The sequence below is a fragment of the Arvicola amphibius genome, chromosome 8, assembly GCF_903992535.2.
Source record: "Arvicola amphibius chromosome 8, mArvAmp1.2, whole genome shotgun sequence".
In the NCBI taxonomy this organism is placed as follows: Eukaryota; Metazoa; Chordata; class Mammalia; order Rodentia; family Cricetidae; genus Arvicola; species Arvicola amphibius.
In genome coordinates, this window is record NC_052054.1 from 81,262,073 (window position 1) to 81,284,129 (window position 22,057).

The window sequence follows — 22,057 nt, forward strand, 5'->3', positions numbered from 1 at the left end:
TCTTATAATATGAATAATATGAAATACATGGATTGGCAATTTTACATCATAGCTCTCATTGTATTATGATTCAAATGGTAATATAGGTTAAGACATTGTTTCCTTGACTTCTTTCTCAAAAGAATGATTTGCAAGTTCAGTTCACCTATCTGAAATTAAGGTATATGATTTTGTGAGATGAATTTAATAAACATCAATGCACTTTATTATTTACACTGTTGCTTTTCTTTAAACCATATAAGATACATTATAAATTCTTTAGAGGTACATTTGTATCAGGTTATACATGAAAATTACCTTTCATGTCTTCTAGAACTTTGACAATGTTCTTCAATATTATGGTCTTTCCAGCTGTATCCTAAAAGTGCCAGAAAAATGTATGTTATATATTTAAAATTGTAAAAAATTTAGTTATCATTTGAAGCAAACCTTACAACCATGCCTGATTTATGTACCCCACTCATCTTTCTCAATCATATTACAAAAACCATCATTAACCAATGAACAGTTGTCCCCGTATGTGAAACATGAAAGATAATTCAGTCTTACCTATACTAGTAAGGTTCCTGTAGGTCTCCACCATCACATCTTTGTAGAGACTCTTCTGGGAAGGATCCAGCAAAGCCCATTCTTCCAAAGTGAAGTTGACATGCACGTCATCATAGGTCACTGCATTCTAAAATATCCCATACATGTGTACAACAGAGTTTGACAACACTGTAAATATATACTTCTTTGACAGTATAGTCATATAATTCTGGTGCTCTCCATACTTATTCCATGACATAGACATCATAATTTAATAACTAAGTCACTTTAGAAGCACACTGAATAGGAGGTTCACCTCTGTCATTTCTTAACTCTTTAAATAAGATATCACCTTGCAAGAGTAATGCTTATTAACCAAAAATGAAAGATATATAAACAGATCAACAGTAAAAGTACAGATAATAGAAATTGTATAAATGATTAATTCCTAATAACAAAAAAGAAAAATAAGATGAAAAAGGCTGGATGCATTGAATCACGCCTCTAATCCTTGCAATCAGAACGCAGAGGCATGTATATATCTATCTGCTTCTGAGTTGAATACAAGTCTAGTTCATGCAATCACTTTGAGGGTATCCAGAAATACATATTAAATACCTGTTTCACATGAAAGAAATTAATCAAACAAATATAAAAGATTGAAATAACTCATAGATTTTGGCTGAAGTTTCAACAAAGAGTTATGTATTTACTTCAACTCTTTATTCATCTACCAGAAACATGAAGAGCGCCAATTTAAACTGCAACATAAATAAGATTTTACTAAAAGGCACTGTGTGTTTTAAAAGTTACCAATGTAAAAATGAAAACAATAGCAATTAATACACTGATTACAAATAACACAGAACAGAAAAGATAGTTCAACAGTACAGAGTCCTCTTGGTCTTGCAAATAGGTGGGCTCATGGGGGATCATAACGATCCATTATTCCAGGTCTTGCATATAGGTGGCCTCATGGGGGATCATAACGATCCATTATTCCAAGTTCAGGGTTTCTAGTACCATCTTTTGATCAATATAAGATCCAGGTACTCACATGGTGCATATCCATGCATACAACTAAAACACTCTTTGTAAAATAAAAATTCAAGACAAAGACAGGCAGGAAGAAGGTTATGCACCTGCAATCCAATGACTAAGAAGGCAGTATTAATGTCATGAATACATGCCATCCTGGGAAACATAATGATACACTCTGTAAAATTTTAAAATTCAAGATATGGGTGAAGCTCAGTACAACAGCATATGCTTGATAGGAACAAAACCATCATACAACAATATAAAAACAAAAAGGCCAGGAAGGTTGGCCCACCTTTAATCCCAGTACTTGGAAGTCAGAGTCAGATATCTGAGTTTTAACCCAGCATGGTATATACAGCTAATTTCACGATAGCTAGGGCTACACAGACAAATCTTGTCTTCAAAAATAAACAAAAATGAAGAGAGTACGCTACCAAACCACTTTAGCACCAAATAGCAGTTCATTCTACTGAATCTTGTGTGATTTAGTGATAGAGTTCATGATGGTGGGGAAGTTATGACACCAAAAGAAGAAAGTTGACTGATTAGTTTCAACCACAACACATAGACACAACGAACAGGAAATGGCTTAAGGCTATAGAAACTCATATTGTGGGATTCCCCTCTATATGCTGTGATTATTGTTGGTTAATAAAGGAACTACTTTAAGCCTATAGGAGAGCTATAGGATCCTAGAGATCTTAGAGAGCCAGGAAAGGAATTCTAGACACTAAAAAAACGAAGTTTAGCTGCATTTATTTCCCCAGATGAGATTTGCTAACTGATGATATGCTGTGGCTCCTTTAAGAGAGCTTTTCATGATTAAGAGGTAGAAATCAAAATCAAAATCAAAAATCAATAAGCTGAACCATTTTGAAATGCCAGGATTCTGGGCCGTGCTGCCAGCACAAACTCTGACTCTTTCTGGAGTACCAGCTGTGGGGTCTCTGAGCAGATTGCTAATGGCAACTTAGATCCCCTGTGTGCCTGAAAATGGGGCAATGTACATGGCTCTCAGAGGCACCAAACATGCCTCTGCTATGTTGGACTGGGTGGAACAAGCAGGCAGGCCGAATTTGCTCTACCAATGGCACAGCCTAAGTTCATAAGAAGTCCTTATCATTCTAAGAAGCACTCCTGAACAGTAAAGAATTACAGATACACAATAGGACAGATTCATACATAAAAGACCTCTAAATGAAACACAGTGTGTTTTAAAAATGTACATAGGCTTAGGAGAGAGAAGGAGTTCATGAGATTGGCCTGTAATTCTCTTTCTTGGTTGAGTCTTTGTGTGGTTTAGGTATCAGGGTAATTGTAGCTTCATAAAAGGAATTTGGCAATGACTGTTATATTTCTAATTTATGAAATAACTTAAGGAGTATAGGTATTAGGTCTTCTTGGAAGTTCTGGTAGAATTCTGCAGTGAAACCATCTGGTCCTGGGCTTTTTTTGGTAGGGAGGTTTCTGATAACAGTTTCTAATTCTTCGCAACTAACAGGACTATTTAGATTGTTCACCTGGTCCTGGTTTAACTTTGGTATATGGTATTTATCTAGAAAACTGTCCATTTCTTTTACATTTTCCAATTTTGTGGCATACAGGCTTTTGTAGTAAGATCTAATGATTCTCTGAATTTCCTCTGTGTCTGTGGTTATGTCCCCCTTTTCATTTCTAATCTTATTAATTTGTGTGTTCTCCCTCTGCCGTTTGATTAGTTTGGCTAGGGGTTTGTCTATCTTGTTGATTTTCTCCAAGAACCAGCTTTTTGTTTCATTGATTCTTTGGATTGTTTTCTGTGTTTCTATTTTGTTGATTTCTGCCCTCAGTTTGATAATTTCCAGTCTTCTACTCCTCCTAGGTGAGTCTGCTTCTTTCTTTTCTACAGCTTTCAGGTATGCTGTTAAGTCTCCAATGTGTGCTTTCTCCATTTTTTTTAAGTGGGCACTTAGTGCTATGAATTTTCCTCGTAGCACTGCTTTCATAGTGTTCCATAAGTTTGAGTATGTTGTGTCTTTATTTTCATTAAATTTAAGGAAAACTTTAATTTCTTTATTTCTTCCTTGACCCAGGTGTGGTTCAGTAGTTGACTGTTCAGTTTCCATGAGTTTGTAGGCTTTCTGGGGGTAGCATTGTTGTTGATTTCTAATTTTAATCCATTTTGATCCGATAAGATGCAGGTGGTTATTAATATGTTTTTGTAACTGTGGACGTTTGCTTTGTTACCGAATATGTGGTCAATTTTCGAAAAGGTTCCATGAGCCGCAGAGAAGAAGGTATATTCTTTCCTATTTGGGTGGAATGTTCTATAGATGTCTGTTAAGTCCATTTGGTTCATTCCCTCCATTAAGTCTCTTAATTCTCTGTTAGGTTTCTGTCTGATTGACCTGTCCATTGGTGAGAGAGGAGTGTTGAAGTCGCCCACTATCAATGTGTTTGGTTTGATTGCTGCCTTGAGTTCTAGTAATGTTTCTTTTACATAAGTAGGTGCTTTTGTATTAGGGGCATAGATATTCAGGATTGAGACTTCATTCTGATAGATAAATCCTGTTATGAGTATAAAGTGTCCCTTTCCATCTCTTCTGATTGATTTTAGTTTGAAGTCAACTTTGTTAGAAATTAGTATGGCCACACCGGCTTGTTTCTTAGGTCCATTTGCTTGATAAACCTTTTCCCAACCCTTTACTCTGAGTAGGTGTCTGTCTTTGTGGTTGAGGTGTGTTTCTTGTAAACAGCAGAATGTTGGATCCTGTTTTTGTATCCAATCTCTTAGCTGTGCCTTTTTATAGGTGAATTGAGTCCATTGATATTAAGTGATATTAATGACCAGTGGATGTTAACTCCAGTTGTCATTTTTTATTTGGTAGTAGAGATTGTGTGTTTCCTATCTTTGAGATGTGCTGGTGAAGGGTCGCTAGATGTCTGAGTTATTTTGGGCAATGCCGGACACCTTTGATTGTGAATTTCCTTCTATTACTTTCTGTAAGGCTGGATTGTGGCTACGTATTGTTTAAATTTGTTTTATCTTGGAATATTTTGTTTTCTCCATTTATAGTGAACGAAAGCTTGGCTGGGTATAGTAATCTGGGCTTGCATCCATGGTCTCTTAGTTTCTGCAAAACATCTATCCAGGACCTTCTGGCTTTCATGGTTTCCATAGAGAAGTCAGGTGTTAGTCTGATAGGTTTACCTTTATATGTTACTTGATCTTTTTCCTTTGCAGCTCTTAATATTCTTTCTTTATTCTGTATGTTTTGTGTTTTGATTATAATATGGCGAGGGGATGATTTTTTTTTTTGATCCAGTCTATTTGGTGTTCTATAAGCTTCTTGAACCTTAATAGGAATATCTTTCTTTAGGTTTGGGAAGTTTTCTTCTATAATTTTATTAAATATATTTTCTGGGCCATTGAGCTGTAATTCTTCTCCTTCTTCTACCCCTATTATTCTTAGGTTTGGTCTTTTTATTGTGTACCAGATTTCCTGAATGTTTTGTGATGAGAATTTGTTGGATTTGCTGTTTTCTTTGATCAGTGCGTTTATTTTCTCTATGGTATCTTCAGAATCTGAGATTCTTTCTTCTATCTCTTGTATTCTGTTGGTTATGCTTGTTTCTGTAGTCTCTGTTCATTTACATAATTTTCCATATCTAGCTGGGCCTCGGGTTGTGTTTTCTTCCTTGCCTCCATTTCAGTTTTCAAGTCTTGCACTGTTTCCATTATCTGTTTGATTCTTTTTTCTTCGTTTCCTAGGATATCATTTACGGATTTACTCAATTCTTCAAACTTTTTGTTATTCTTCTCGTCCATTTCCTTAAGGGAGTTTTTCACCTCCTGTTTAAGGGACTCTATTACTTTCATAAAGTCAATTTTTTTCTACTTCTTCTTGATTAGTGTGTTCAAGTCCTCCTGTTATAAGTTAGCTGGGTTCTGGTGCTTTCATGTTGTTTTTCAAATTGTTGGAGGAATTCTTGCATTGGCGCCTGCCCATTTCTTCCTCCGAATGGGTCTTCCTCCCTATGGGTCTTCTTTTTTTTTTTTTTTTTTTTTTTTTTTTTTTTTTTTTTTTTTTTTTTTTTTTTTTTTTTTTTCCCTATGGGTCTTCTTTTAGAAGTTCAATTCTCTTTGCTGGCCAGGCAGCCTGCAGGCAAAAGGCCTACCTTGCTGCAGGCAGGCTATTGAAACAAAGGAACTCCCATGCCCCTGGGTGCACTCAATACCTGGTCCCAGAGCCCAAACAGGCTGAGCTGTTGGATTTTATGGCCCTGAAGATGGGAGGATAAGGGGTGGAGTTCTGGGTGCAAGCTAGAAAGGGACAGGAAGAGAGAGGCAGTATCCAGGGAGAATAATCCCTGCAGGAAGACCAGGAAGTGTGGGGGGTTGGGGAATGTCTGTGGTCCATCTCCAGGTGTCTGCCACGGTTCAGGCACTCACTCACCCCTATGAATGATGGATCTTCTGGTAGACAATCAGGTCTCCTTGCTGGCCAAGTAGCTCGCTGACAAAGGGCCTACCTTGCTGCAGGCAGACTATTGAAACAGAGGACCTCCCACCTGCCTGGGTGCACTCAATTCCTGGTCCCAGTGCCCAAACAGGCTGAGCTGTGGGATTTTATGGCCCCAAAGATGGGAGGACGAAGGGGGGTTCTGGGTGCAAGCTGGAAAGGGACAGGAAGAGAGAGGCAGTATCCAGGGAGAATAGCCCCTGGAGGAAGCTGTTTAACATATCTTTTATACTTTAATTTGATCTTTCTATAACTGCTTGACTTGTAGGATTGTATGATATACCTGTAATATGTTTAATATTGTAATAAGAAAAAACCTGTTTAATTTTCCTAGAGACATACGCTAGACCATTGTCTTTATTTATTCAGGTATACCCATGATGGCCATAACTTCTAATAAATGTGTTATTACTGAATCAGCCTTTTCTGGGCTTGAAGCAGTTGCCCACTGAAAACCTGAATAAGCTTCAATGGTGTGGTGTACATATTTTAATTTTCCAAATTCTGCAAAGGGGAACACATCCATCTGCCAGATTTAATTCCTTTGAGTACCCTTTGGGTTACTCCCGGCAAGTAGCGGTGTTTGACTATAGAAAGAGCAAGTAGGGCATCTCTTTATAATGTCCTTAGCTTGTTGCCATGTAATAGAAAATTCTTTCTTTAAACCTTTGCTATTGACATGATTGTTTTTATGAAATTCAGAGGTCTGAAACATGCTTCCAAACAATAATTAATCAATTTCTGCATTACCTTGTACTAGAGGACCTGGCAGACCAGTATGGGACCTGACTGTGTTATATATATATAGGACAAAGACTATTCCTGATTATTTCTTGAACCTGGATGAATAACAAAGTCAATTCCATATCATCTGATATAAATTCATTAATTTCAATATGTAAGACTACTCTTTCTGCATATTGTGAATAAGTAACTATATTAAGAGTTCTTTGAAGGTTTCAATAGCCTGCCTGCAGCAAGGTATGCCCTTTCCGAACTCCCTAGGCAACAAAGACACCTGATTTTAGTCCCAGAAGACACATTCGGGAGGTGAGTGAATTCCTGACCCCTGGGCAGCGGCCTGGGAGACGGAGCACAGCCACTCCCTAAACCCCTACACTTCCTGGTCTTCCTGCTGGGGCTATTCTCCCTGGCTACTGCCTCTCTCTTCCTACCCCACCCAGCTTGCACCCAGAAAAACCGTCCCTTCTTCCTCCCATCTTCGGGTTCATAACATCTCCAGCTCAGCCTGATTGGGGTCGCTGGGACTTGGTAGGGAGTGCAAACGGGCGGGCGGGAGTTTCTTTCTTTCAATAGCTTGCCTGAAGCAAGGTAGGCCCTTTGTCTGGGAGCTCCTTGGCTGATGGAGGAGTGTCTATGTGTTACTTTTATTTAAAAAAAAAACTGCCTTGGCCCTTTAAGAGAACAGAAAATTAGGTAGGCGGAGTAGACAGAACAAAATGCTAGGCAGCAGGCAGTGGGGAGACGCTTCAGGCAGTTGCCATAGTGAGTCGCCATGCTTCTCCTCTCTGAGATGGACGCAGGTTAAGACCTCTCCTGGTAAGCCACCCCTCGTGGTGCTATATAAATTACTAAATATGGGTTAAAGCAAGATATGAGAATCAATCAATAAGAAGCTACAGATAACGGGCCAGGGGCCAGGCAGTATTTAAATGAATACAGTTTACATGTAATTATTTTGGGTAAAGCTAGCTGGGTGGTGGGACACAGCCTGCCAGTCCTTCTACACTTGGCAAGTAAGGACACCTGAACCTGTAAAAGAAGATCCATAGAGGAACATTTGGAAGAAGAAATGGGCAGGTGCCAATGCAAGAATTCCTCAAACAATCTGAAAAACAACATGAAATCTCCAGAACCCAGCAATCTTACAACAGAAAAGTTTGAACACCTCAATCAAGAAGAAGTAGAAAAAATTGACTTTATGAAAGTGATAGAGGCCCTTAAAGAGGAGGGGAAACACTCCCTTAAAGAAATGGATGAAAAGAATAAGAAAAAGTTTGAAGAATTGAATAATCCATAAATGATAACCTAGGAAACCAAGGAAAAACAATTAAACAGTTAATGGAAACAGTTCAAGAGTTGAAAACTGGGATGGAGAGATGGCTCAGTGGTTAAGAGCACTGCCTCCTCTTCCAAAGGTCCTGAGTTCAATTCCCAGCAACCACATGGTGGCTCACAAACATCTGTAATGGTGTCTAGTGCCCTCTTTTGGCTTGCAGGCATATACACAGACAGAATATTGTATACATAATAAATAAATAAATAAATACAAAAAAGACATGAAAACTGAAATGGAGGCAAGACAGAAAACACAAATTGATTGCTGGCTGGATATGGAAAATCTAGGTAAACGAATAGAGACTACAGTAACACGCATAACCAACAGAATACAAGAGATAGAAGAAAGAATCTCAGATTCTGAAGATACCATAGAGAAAATAAATGCACTGATCAAAGAAAACAGCAAATCAAACACATTTTCATGACAAAACATTCAGGAAATCTGGTACACAATAAAAAGACCAAACCTAAGAATAATAGGTATAGAAGAAGAAGTACAGCTCAATGGTACAGAAAATATATTTAATAAAAATATATAAGAAAAATTTCCCAATCTAAAGAAAGATAATCCTATGAAGGTTCAAGAAGCATACAGAACACCAAATAGACTGGATCAAAAAAAATCCCCTAGTCATATAATAATCAAAATACAAAACATACAAAATAAAGAAAAAATATTAAGGGCCCCAAAGGAAAGAGGTCAAGTAACTTATGAAGGTAAACCTATCAGACTAACACCTGACTTCTCTATGGAAACCATGAAAGCCAGAAGGTCCTGGATAGATGTTTTGCAGAAAATAAGAGACCATGGATGCAAGCCCAGATTACTATACCCAGCCAAGCTTTCGTTCACTATAAATGGAGAAAACAAAATATTCCAAGATAAAACAAATTTAAACAATACGTAGCCACAATCCAGCCACAAAATTGGAAAATGTAAAAGAAATGGACAGTTTTTTAGATAAATACCATATACCAAAGTTAAACCAGGAAAACGTAAATGCTCTAAATAGTCCTGTTAGTCGCGAAGAATTAGAAACTGTTATCAGAAACCTCCCTACCAAAAAGAGCCCAGGACCAGATGGTTTCAATGCGGAATTCTACCAGAACTTCCAAGAAGACCTAATACCTATACTCCTTAAGGTATTTCATAATATAGAAACACAAGAGTCACTGCCAAATTCCTTCTATGAAGCTACAGTTACCCTGATACCTAAACCACACAAAGACTCAACCAAGCAAGAGAATTACAGGCCAATCTCACTCATGAACATTGACGCAAAAATTCTCAATAAAATACTGGCAAACCAAATCCAAGAACACATTAGAAAAATTATCCACTACGATCAAGTAGGCTTCATCTCAGAGATGCAGGGCTGGTTCAACATACAAAAATCTATCAATGTAATCCATCATATAAATAAACTGAAGGAAAAAAACCATATGGTCATCTCATTAGATGCTGAAAAAGCATTTGACAAAATTCAGCACCCTTTTATGATAAAGGTCTTGGAGAGATTAGGGATACAAGGGTCATTCCTAAATATAATAAAGGCTATTTACAGCAAGCCGACAGCTAACATCAAATTAAACGGAGAGAAACTCAAGGCTATCCCACTAAATTCAGGAACACGACAAGGCTGTCCACTCTCTCCTTATCTCTTCAATATAGTGCTTGAAGTTTTAGCAATAGCAATAAGACAACATAGGGGAATCAAGGGGATTCGATTTAGAAAGGAAGAAGTTAAACTTTCGTTATTTGCAGATGATATGATAGTGTACATAAGCGACCCCAAAAACTCCACCAAAGAACTCCTACAGCTGATAAACTCCTTCAGTAACGTGGCAGACTACAAGATCAACTCCAAAAAATCAGTCGCCCTCCTATACACAAAGGATAAGGAAGCAGAGAGGGAAATCAGAGAAGTATCACCTTTCACAATAGCCACAAATAGCATAAGATATCTGGGAGTAACTCTAACCAAGGAAGTGAAAGATCTATTTGACAAGAACTTTAAGTCTTTGAAGAAAGAAATTGAAGAGGATACCAGAAAATGGAAGGATCTCCCCTGCTCATGGATCGGGAGGATCAACATAGTAAAAATGGCAATTCTACCAAAAGCAATCTATAGATTCAATGCAATCCCAATCAAGGTCCCATTAAAATTCTTCACAGAGATTGAGAGGACAATAATCAACTTTATATGGAAAAACAAGAAACCCAGGATAGCCAAAAAAATCTTATACAATAAAGGTACTTCTGGAGGCATTACCATCCCTGACTTCAAACTCTATTACAGAGCTACAGTATTGAAAACAGCTTGGTATTGGCATAAAAACAGAGAAGCTGACCAATGGAATCGTATAGAAGACCCAGATCTTAACCCACAAACCTATGAACACCTGATTTTTCATAAAGGAGACAAAAGTACACAATGGAAGAAAGAGGGCATCTTCAACAAATGGTGCTGGCATAACTGGATGTCAACCTGTAGAAGAATGAAAGTAGATCCATATCTATCACCATGCACAAAACTCAAGTCCAAATGGATTAAAGACCTCAATATTGATCTGAACACATTGAGCTTGATAGAGGAGAAAGTGGGAAGTACTCTACAACAAATGGGCACAGGGAACCATTTCCTACGCATAACCCCAGCTGCACAGACATTAAGGGCAACATTGAATAAATGGGACCTCCTGAAGCTGAGCAGCTTCTGTAAAACAAAGGACATTGTCACTAAGACACAAAGGCAGCCTACTGACTGGGAAAAGATCTTCACCAACCCTGCAACTGACAAAGGTCTGATCTCTAAAATATATAAGGAACTCAAGAGAGTAGACTGTAAAATGCCAATTAACCCAATTAAAAAATGGGGCGCTGAACTGAACAGAGAATTCTCAACAGAAGAAGTTCAAATGGCCAAAAGACACTTAAGATCATGCTCAACCTCCCTAGCTATCAGGGAAATGCAAATCAAAACAACTTTGAGATATCATCTTACACCTGTCAGATTGGCTAAAATCCAAAACACCAATAATAACCTTTGCTGGAGAGGTTGTGGGGTAAGGGGTACACTCATCCATTGTTGGTGGGAATGCACACTTGTGCAACCACTTTGGAAAGCAGTGTGGCAGTTTTTCAGGAAATTCGGGATCAACCTACCCCAGGACCCAGCAATTCCACTATTGAGAATCTACCCAAGAGATGCCCAATCATATTACAAAAGCATTTGCTCATCTATGTTCATAGCAGCATTATTTGTAATAGCCAGATCCTGGAAACAACCTAGATGCCCTTCAGTGGAAGAATGGATGAAGAAACTGTGGAATATATACATGCTAGAATACTACTCAGCGGTAAAAAACAATGACATCTTGAATTTTGCAGGCAAATGGATGGAAATAGAAAACACTATTCTGAGTGAGGTAACCCAGACCCAAAAAGATGAACATGGGATGTACTCACTCATATTCGGTTTCTAGCCATAATTAAAGGGCATCGAGCCTATAAATTTGGGATCCTTGAGAAGATAATAAGAAGGTGAACTCCCAAAAAAAGATATAGTAATCCTCCTGGATATTGGAAGTAGACACGATCGCCAGGAAAAATTGGGAACTTGAGGGTTGGGCAAGACTGGGCCAAGGGAAGACGGGGAGAGAAAAGTGTGAAGGGGAGAACGGGGGGAGCTCGGAAGAATGGGGTGCTTGGGATATAGGAAGGGTGGATATGGGAGCAGGGAAGCACATATCTTAATTTAAGGAGCTACCTGAGGGTTGTCAAGAGACTTGACCCTAGAGGGGTTCCCAGGTTTCCAGGGAGACGCCCCCAGTTAGTTCCTTGGGCAGCTGAGGAGAGGGAGCCTGAAAAGGCCAGTTCCTATAGCCATACTGATGAGTTTCTTGCATATCACCATAGAACCTCCACCTGACGATAGATGAAGAAAATGACGGAGCCCCACATTGGAGCGCCGGATTGAGCTCCCGGGGTCCTGTTGAGGAGCAGAAGGAGAGAGAACATGAGAAAGAAAGTCAGGACCGTGAGGGAACCTCCATCTGGCGACAGATGGGGAAGGTGACTGAGCCCCACATTGGAGCACTGGACTGAGCTCCCAAGGACCTGATGAGCATCAGAAGGAGCGAGAACATGAAGGAGAAAGTCAGGAACTAGAGGGGTGCGTTCACTCATGGAGACGGTGGGACAGAACTAATGGGAGATCACCAACCCCAGTTGGAATGGGACTGATGGATCATGCGACCAAACCCGTCTCTCTGAATGTGGCCAACAAAGGGGGCTGACTGAGAAGCAAAAGACAATGGTGCTGGGCTCTGGTTCTTCTGCATGGACGGGCTCTGTGGGAGCCTTCTCAGCTTGGTCGATCACCTTCCTGGACCGGGGGGGAGTTGGGAGGACCTTGGTCTTGGCATGGAGTGGGGAACTCTGATGGCTCCTTGGCCTTGAGGGGGAGGGAGGGGAGGTGTGGGTGGAGGGGAGGGGAGGGAAGGGGGAGAAGGGGGGGAGGGAAGGGGGAGGAGGAGGGGAGGGAAGGGGGAGGAGGAGGGAAGGAGATGGAAATTTTTAAATGTGAAAAAAATAAAAAAAAAAAATAATAAAAAAAAAAAAAAGAAAAAAAAAAAAGAAAATAGAAGAAATCAGTGACACTTTGGTCCTGCAACCACAGGCTGATTTGAAGCGGGACCTGGGCCAGTCTTTCAGTGAGAAGACCTCTGTGAAGGCAGAGCAGACACCGGATCAGTTTGCCACTGCTGTTCTGCCTCCAGGTCCTGCCAACTCCTTCCAGCTGACTTCAGACAGCTGAGAAGTTCCCCAGATATGTTGTATCAGTATTTAAAGAAAATCGAAACATCTTTGTATCCGAAGTTGTTTCAGAAAAACCTAGATCCAGATGTATTCAATCAAATCATTAAAATTTTACATGACTTTTACACTGAGAAGGAAAAGCCATCTCTCATCTTTGAAACCCTACAGAGGCTTTCTCAGCTGAAGAGGTCTGACATGGTAGTGATGTTCATGTCAGCACCCGAGAGGAAGATCACAGATGTATTATTCAATCACTTAGAAAAATCAGAATTGAAGGATTCTCTTGAAGAACTCAAGAAAAGATATGGTGGCTGATCATGACTGCTGAGGTTGTCTTTGTTTTTTACGTATACATTATTTTTCTCACTGAAATCAAGTGTTTTGTTTGACTTTTAAAAATGAATGAAATCATACCTGAGAGGACTCTCATCTCGATGGTATTAATTCATGTAAAGTGTACTAATGAGAAATGGTTCAAACAAACTTAAGTTTTTATGAAAATAAAAAAATGTAAATTAAAAAAAAGAAATCTGGAAAATGGAGAATGGTGACAGATCTAAGAGCTCTCAACAAGGTTATCCAACCTATGGGCCTTCTACAATCTGTAATTCCTCTGCCTTTTCTATTACTAAAAAAATGGCCTCATATAGTTATTGATTTAAAGGATTGATTCTTCACTATACCTTTACAAGAAACGGATCAAGAAAAAATTGCTATCACAGTGCCTACTTATAATAAGTCTCAGCCTGCTAGAAGATACCAGTGGACTGTCCTTCTACAGGGAATGCTCAGTAGACCCACCCTGTGACAATACTTTATATATCAGCATTGGAAATAATACGCAAGCAAATTCCTAAGTCTATAATTTATCATTACATGGACAACATTTTGTTATCTGACTCAAATGCAGATACTTTAGAAAGAATGTTTGAAGAAGTAAAAAAGTTTTGCCTAAATGATTAAAAATTGCTCCTAAAAATACAAAAAGGAGATTTACAAAATAGGTTTACAGAAAATTAGAACACAAAAGGCACAGATTAGGAGAAATTGTTGTGGACTCTTAATGACTTTCAAAGATTTTTAGACAATATTTCCAGTCTATGACTGGCTGTTGGGATAATACCTGACTTAATAGTTCTTTTAAACAAAACCTTATATGGTGACAAAGACTTAAGTGGTCCCAGAGAAGTAACTTAAGCTGAAAAAGAATTGATGGTCATTAAAAAGAAATTACAGGAGGCACAGGTGGATAGAGTGAATCCAAATCTTAATTTTATTCTAATCTTCTTGCCTTCCAGAATTTCCCATACAGGAATCTTAATGCAGAGGGAAGATATTATCTTAGAATAGATAATTTTACCATATAAGCCAAGTAGAAAAAGTCTCTGAATTAATTATAAAAGGTAAATTGAGACTTCATCAATTAGCAGGTATAGACCCAGCAAGAGTATAGTCCCTTTTACTACTGATGAAATAAAAATAAAATATGGGAAGACAAAGAACCTTGGCAAAGAGCTCGTACTAAATTTTTGGGAGAAATTAATAGAAATTATCCCAAAAGCGATAGACTTAACCTTATAAAGAGAACTACTTGGATTCTTCTGTGAATTGTACATGACACACCAATAACTGGGGCCTGTTCATTTTATACAGATGCAAATAAACCAGGAAATGCAAGTTACAAATCAGAAGAATTAAGTTGGAACAAAGCCCTTATACTTCTATTCTAAAGGCAGAATTATATGGTATTCTCAGGGTACTAAGGGATTTTAAAGAACCTCTCAATATAGTTACTTATTCACAATATGCATAAATAGTTGTCTTGCATATTGAAACCACTGAATTTATACCAGATGATGCAGAATTGAGTTTATTATTCATACAGGTTCAAGATATAATCAGGAACAGGCTTTGTTTTATATACATAACCAACATCCAATTCCATACGGGTCTGCAGATCCTCTAGCACAAGGTGATGCAGAAATTGATAAATTATTGATTGGAAGTGTATTTCAGGCCTCTGGATTTCATTTAAAAAATTGTGTTAATAGCAAAGGTTTAAAGAAAGTTTTTTATTACATGGCAATAAGCTAAGGAGATTATAAAGAGATATGCTACTTGCTCTTTCTACAATCAACCCAAAGGGTACTCAGAGGAATGAAGTATGGCAGATAGATGTGTTCCACTTTATAGAATTTGGTAAATTAAAATATATACACCACACCATAGACACGTATGTATTCAGGCTTTCAACGGGCAACCACCTTGAACTCAGAAAAGGCTGATTCAGTAATCCTGTATTTATTGGAAGTTATGGCCATCAGGGGCATTCCTGCACAAATACAGACAATGATCCAGAATATGTATCTAAGAAAATGAAACTTTTTTGCTTATTATAATATAAAACACATTATATTTGGTATACCAAATAATCCTACAGGTCAGGCAGTTATAGAAAAGTTATAGAAAGGTCAAATCGTACTATAAAGGATATGCTGAATAAACAAAAAGGGATGGAAAATACCCCCAAGAATAGATTGAATAATCCTTTATTAACCTTGAATTTTCTTAACACTAATGAGAAAGGAACAGCAGCAGCAGAGAGGCATTGGATAATGGGGAAAAAAACTTCTGAATTGAATCAACCAGTATATTTCAAGGATGTATTGACCTCACAATGGAAACTAGGAGATGTGTGACACTGAAGAAGGGGTTTTGCTCTTGTTTCCACAGGAGAAGAAAAATTATGGATACCATCAAAATTAATATTCATTTTGAAAAGGAGAAACCTCTGGAAAAGAGAAATGACAGCTCATCCACAATGGTGGCAATCACACAGGTAGTAAGAAAAGCTCATAAGGATAGGGGCAGGGTTCTGCTCTTATCTTTACAGGACAACATACATCATCAAAAATTCAAGAGACCCTGGATGTTTCAATGCTGACAGAAGGAAAAATAACTATCCACTATGGATCATCTAGAAAATGAAATATGGATTATGAGGCCAGGTACATTCAGCTGGTTTTGGTTTTGGAGTTGAACAATGACTCTGTACTTCTCTATATCCAAGTTTGTTGTTAAAAGATACATTCAGAGTTTCTGTCTTGTATCGGGAGCCATCTGGTATGGAACAGAAGGAAGACGTTAGGAAAAATTTTACTTTCTCCATCCCTATTTTGTCTATAGCATATTCTTCATTAAATATATGTTTGTATGAATGATGTTTAAGTTTTCCACAATGAACAATGGATTTTCCTACAGATCCTTTTCCTGTAGTGATCTTTGAAGTTTCCAGGAAGAAGATGGGGCCCCAGAGCAAGACCTCTGCTTGACTGAGATGATATCATGATGCTGATAGTGCTTCTATAAGACTGGTATTTATGGGTACCAGCTGCTGAAATGGTACACCTGATGATGGTCTGGCCAGATCTCCAAATAAGAACTTTAGGGGGAAAAAAAACAACCCTATCAACTGCTCGGAAATCATTTGTACCTATATCTCTAGTTAACCATCACTTTACTTTTGCAGGATCCCATTAGGATAACATTGCCCCCATGACAGTAGAAAGCAATCCTAAGAGACAACACCCCCTATCCCAAAAAAAAAGTTTGTCCTTAGGGTTGGGAACACTGTTTAGGGGTTGTTGGTTATTACTTATACTAGATAGAGGGTTGGGGTGAAAACTATGTTTGTTCAAAATAAAGGGATAATAGTTGGTAATAGAGTGAATAATTGTGAGCTATTATTTATGGATAATTTACATTGGTATAGTTTTTGTATATTGATACAAGTTCAAATTATATTTGTTATTTTTGTTTACATTATTTGTGTGTATACCTATGCAAAGTTATTCTGTCAGATTGGATATATGCATGTTTCTACCTCTTTCTAGGACATTTTGTATATTGATACAACTTTTAGAATATATTTTCATATTGCAGTTAGCATGTGCTCCTTGCTTAATATTGCTTATGCTAGTTGTAATTCTAATTATACTTGATATCTGTTCCTAGTGTATGTAGTTCTGTATTGGGTTTGGAACTCTCTTATTTAAACAAAAGGGGGAGGTGCTGTGCGAGCACATTCCACTTCTTCAGCGAAGCCTTTAAGATACCAGCCCACTTGGGTATGATCTCTGATACTCTAAAAGCAGTTGTAAAGCATGTGCCTAGTCTCTTGCTTCTGGCTCCCACTTCTGGCTGCTAGACTTTGTTCCTGTTTGCACGGAAGACTGTTATCTAGGACAGGGATCTGTAAGTTTTCTTAAATAAATAACCCTTTTATTATTTATAATTCTAAACTGGCGTGGGATTATTTTGTGACTTCCATCATCAGCTAGTACATTTCAAGGATGTGCTGACTTCACAATGGAAACCAGGAGATGTGCTACATTGGGGAAGGGGTTTTGAACTTGTTTCCACAGGGAAAAAAAGCTATGGATACCATCAAAATTGATAAAGATTCAGTTTGAAAAGAAGAAACCTCTTGAGAAAGAGAAATGATGGCTCATCCACAGAGGTGACAATTATGCAGGTGGTAAGAAAACCTCATAAGGGTTGGGGCAGGGTTCTGTTCTTGTCCTTGCAGGAAAGTATTAATCTTCAAAGAATAGAGAGACCTTGGACATCTAGATGCCTAAAGATAAAAAGATAGCTATCCATAACGAATCAACAAGCAAAAAGAAATCTGCCTTATAATGTTGTATTATCTGCATGGTAAAACAGATTATTTAGACACATATACTACTCTACTTAAAAATAAGAGCTGGCTTTGGAGCTGGACAATGGCTATCCTTCTCTAAACCCAAGCAAGCAGTTAAAAGAAAAATTCAAAATTTCTGTCTCATATCAAGAACCATCTGGTATGGGACAGAAAGAAGATATATTTTAAGGAAATATTTAACTTTTCTCCATGACCATTTTGTTTTTATCATATCTTTGATTGGATATATGTCTTTATGAATAATGCTTCAGTTTTCCACAATGAACAGTAGATTTTCCTGCAATAATCTTTGAAGCTTCCAGGAAGAAGATGGGTCCCCACAACAATGACTCCTCCTGATTGATATGACATCATGATGCTGATAACGCTACTATGAGACCGGTTTTTTGGTACCAGCAGTGCAAATGGTGCACCTTCTTACAACATTCTGGCCAGAACTCCAAAAAAGAAGTTCAAAACAAACAAACAAAAAGACCCATTGACTACTCAGAGACCATCTGTACAAAATAGTAATCTTAAAACTTAACCATTTTATTTTTACAAGATCTCCTAAAAGAGACATTGCCCCATGACAGCAGGAGGCAATTCCAGAAAGCAACGTTCCCTCTCCCCACAAAGTTTGTCCTCAGGGTTAGAGACACCATTTAGGGTTTGATTATTACTCACATAGGGTTGGGGGTTAGGGTGGAAATTATGTAGGCCTAGAGATTTTAAAAAAAAAGGAAGATTGAATGGTATAATAGGTAATATAGTATGGATTTATTCACACTATTAATAGTAATAATAGTGAATAATAAAGAGAATACTTGTGAGCTATTATTATGGAAAATTTACACTGGTATAGTTTCTTGTATATTGATACAAGATCAAATTATATTTGTTATTCCAGTTTGCAATATTTGTACACCTATGCAAAGTTATTTTGTCATATTGTATGCATGCATGCATGTCTCTACCTCTGTTTAAGACATTTTGTGTATTGATACAATTTCAGGATGTATTTATCATATTGCATTATATATTTCTACCTCTGATTAAGATATTTATACACTGTAACTCTAACCAAAGAAGTGGAAAACTTCTATGACAAGATCTTTAATCTTTGAAGAAAGAAATTGAAGACACCAGAAAGTGGAAAGATCTCCCATGCTTTTAGGTATGCAGAATTAACATAGTTAAAAAGTGGCAATCTTACTAAAAGCAATCTACAGATTCAATGCAATGTCCAACAAAATCCTAGCAAAATTCTTCACAGACCTCAAAAGAACAGTACTCAACTCAATAGGAAAAGCAAAAACCCAGGAAAGCCAAAACAATCCTGTATAAAAGAACATCTGGAAGCATCACAATTCCTGACTTCAAACTCTACTACAGAGCTACAGTACTGAAAACCGCCTGGTATTGGCATAAAAACAGACAGGAGGACCAATGGAAACATATAGAAGAACCGAATATCAATCCACACATCTTCAAACACCTGATCTTTGATAAAGAAGCAAAAAAATATATCAAATGGGAAAAAAAGAAAGCATATTTAACAAGTGGTGCTGGCATAACTGGATATCAACATGTAAAAGAATGAAAGCAGACCCATATCTATCACCATGCATGAAACTCAAGTCCAAATGGATCAAAGACCTCAACATAACGCCAGCCACACTGAACCTTATAGAAGAGAAAGTGGGAAGTACACTTGAATGCATTGGCACAGGGAACCAGTTCCTAAATAAAACCCCAGCAGCACAGACACTGAGAGAAACAATTAATAAATGGGACCTCCTGAAACTGAAAAGCTTCTGTAAAGCAAAGGACACGGTCAACAAGACAAAACAACAGCCTACAGAATGGGAAAAGATCTTCACCAACCCCACATCAGAGGTCTGATCTCTAAACTATACAAAGAACTCAAGAAATCGGTCATCAAAAGAACAAATAATCCAAATAAAAAAAATGGAGTACAGACCTAAACAGAAAACTCTCATCAGAGGAATCTAAAGTGGCTGAAAGACACTTAAGGAAATGTTCCACATCCTTAGTCATCAGAAAAATGCAAATCAAAACAACTCTGAGATTCTATCTTAGACCTGTAAGAATGGCCAAGATCAAAAACACTGAGGACAACTTATGCTGGAGAGGTTGTGAGGAAAAGGAAACACTTCTGCATTGCTGGTACAGCCCCTTTGGATGTCAGTGTGGGGATTTCTCAGAAAATTAGGAAACAACCTTCCTCAAGACCCAGCAATACCACTTTTGGGTATATATCCAAAGGATGCTCAATCATGCCACAAGGACATGTGCTTGACTATGTTCATAGCAGCTTTGTTTGTCATAACCAGAACCTGGAAACAACCTAAATGCCCCTCAACTGAAGAATGGATAAGAAAAATGTGGTACATTTACACAATGGAGTACTACACAGCAGAAAAAAATAATGACATCTTGAATTTCGCAGGAAAATGGATGGAACTAGAAAACATTATTTTGAGTGTGGTAACCCAGACACAGAAAGACAATTATCATATATACTCACTCATAGGTGGTTTTTAAACATAAAGCAAAGAAAGCCAGCCTACCAACCACAATCCCAAAGAACTTAGACAACAATGCAGACACTAAGAAAGACTTACATAGATCTAATCTACATAAGAAATAGAAAGTAGAAAAAGATCTCCAGAGTAAATTGGGAACATGGAGACCTTGGGGGAAGGCTGAAGTGGGGAAGGGAAGAGGCAGGGAGGGGAGCAGAGAAAAACGTAGAGCTCAATAAACATCAATAAAAAATGTATAAAAAATAAAAAGCTATCATATGAATCTCTATTCACTTGGTCACCCTGGTTAATTACTCTCCTGTCATCATTGGCTGTGCCCTTGATCCACTTAATGTTGGCCTTAACCTATGGACCTTGCATCATTAACGCCCTAGTCAAATTTATAAAGGAGCAGATTTCTATGGTCCAACTAGTAGACTATAGATTTAGAAGAAAAACATCTCAAAGATTTTAAATACTACTCAAGGGGGAATGAGAGGGCCAGGGAGCCAGACCACAGGCTTAACAGCTTTCTAACAACCCCTGTCAGGGACTAGGCCTTTGTTTTGCTTTACTAGAACTGGCTAGAGTTGAGCAATCAGTTCTTGGAAAAACCACAACTCAGGAGCAACCAGTCACCAGGGACTCCACAGCCTTCTGCTAGCTCAGCAGGTGCCCCACAGCCTCCTGCTAGCTAAAGATAGCTTTTCCTACCTTGCTGTTGCAAAGTTCCTAGAGCCACCTGCCAATTCTATGAAAGTTTGGTTATACTCACCAATCAGCCCCCAGAATAACCTCTACTCTCTAGAATTCCCCTAACCCTGTATAAAAGATGTGAGCTTCTCTGGGGATTGCCATTTGCCACCCCAACATGTTGGCAGTTTTTAAATAAATGTTCTTGCTGACTGCATACATGACTGGTGGTCCTTTATAGAACTTCTCTCGGACCCTAATAGACAGTTCATAAAGCAGATCAGCTGAAATGGTTTCCCACCTGAGTTTCCTCAACCTAGGTGTTCCTCTCCTTCCTGCCCAAGGCTACTACTGTATGGACAGGGTAGGCTGATGGGGCACATTCTATTAGAATGTGATACAGCATATGCACATCATGCACAGCTTCATCAGTGAACCTTAGAAGAAGCACTGCCATGACAGCCTAGGCTAAACGCCATGGGAAGCAGGATTTATATACCATAATTTCCTCCTCTCATTAGCCCAATTTCAGCCTTCATGGCTGCTGCTGGTCTTCCGGCATCTGCTCTATCAAATCCCATCTGTTAGCTAGGAATCAGACATCCCCATTGGCTGCTGCCTATTTATGACATCATTCTCCCTCCTACCCTACCAGCACCTGGTAGAATCTTGGAGTTTCCATGGTGATGCCTGTAAACAAATTTGGATCATCACAGGTCACCTGTGACCAGTGACCAGTAAGTGCTGTCTGATACTGGACACACTTGCCACTGAGGTCAGATGATCAGACAAGGATGATCAATTACCTTGCTCCATTGTACTGTGGATTGCTGATAATCTCCGCCTGACCATGTCAGGTAAGGAAAGAAACTTTAAAATGTTTCTTTCAATCACTTCTCCGATTACTTTCCGATTATGCTTTTAAATCTTTGTTTAATGGGCACACTATTCATCTTGATATAGATATCTCCGGTTGAATGTCACAGTTAGCTTTGGTTCTTACCAGAGGTTTGAAAGCAGAAATAAAGATAAACTGCACAGATGGCTGTAGAGGTACATGAAGGTAGTTGGGAATTGAATGTTACAGACAGCCAGAGATTTTAAATCTAAAGGCACAAGATAGCATCATATTCCAAGC

The 22,057-nt window shown here is 38.3% G+C and overlaps 1 protein-coding gene across 6 annotated transcripts in view; it reads right to left on the bottom strand.

Annotated features, from left to right (window-relative positions):
- The window catches only part of LOC119820298 (zinc finger protein 431-like), a 106,165-nt gene that overhangs the window by 31,273 nt on the left and 52,835 nt on the right, over positions 1-22,057 (bottom strand). For 4 of the 6 annotated variants that reach the window (XM_038338444.1, XM_038338443.1, XM_038338445.1 and 1 more), the window contains 2 exons: positions 550-676; positions 298-358 (listed from right to left, as the gene is read on the bottom strand). The exons of the other annotated variants lie outside the window; for them this stretch is intronic. In XM_038338444.1, the coding sequence (XP_038194372.1) occupies positions 298-358; positions 550-676 (188 nt within the window). The remainder of the gene's footprint in view (positions 1-297; positions 359-549; positions 677-22,057) is intronic. 6 annotated transcript variants of the gene reach the window in all.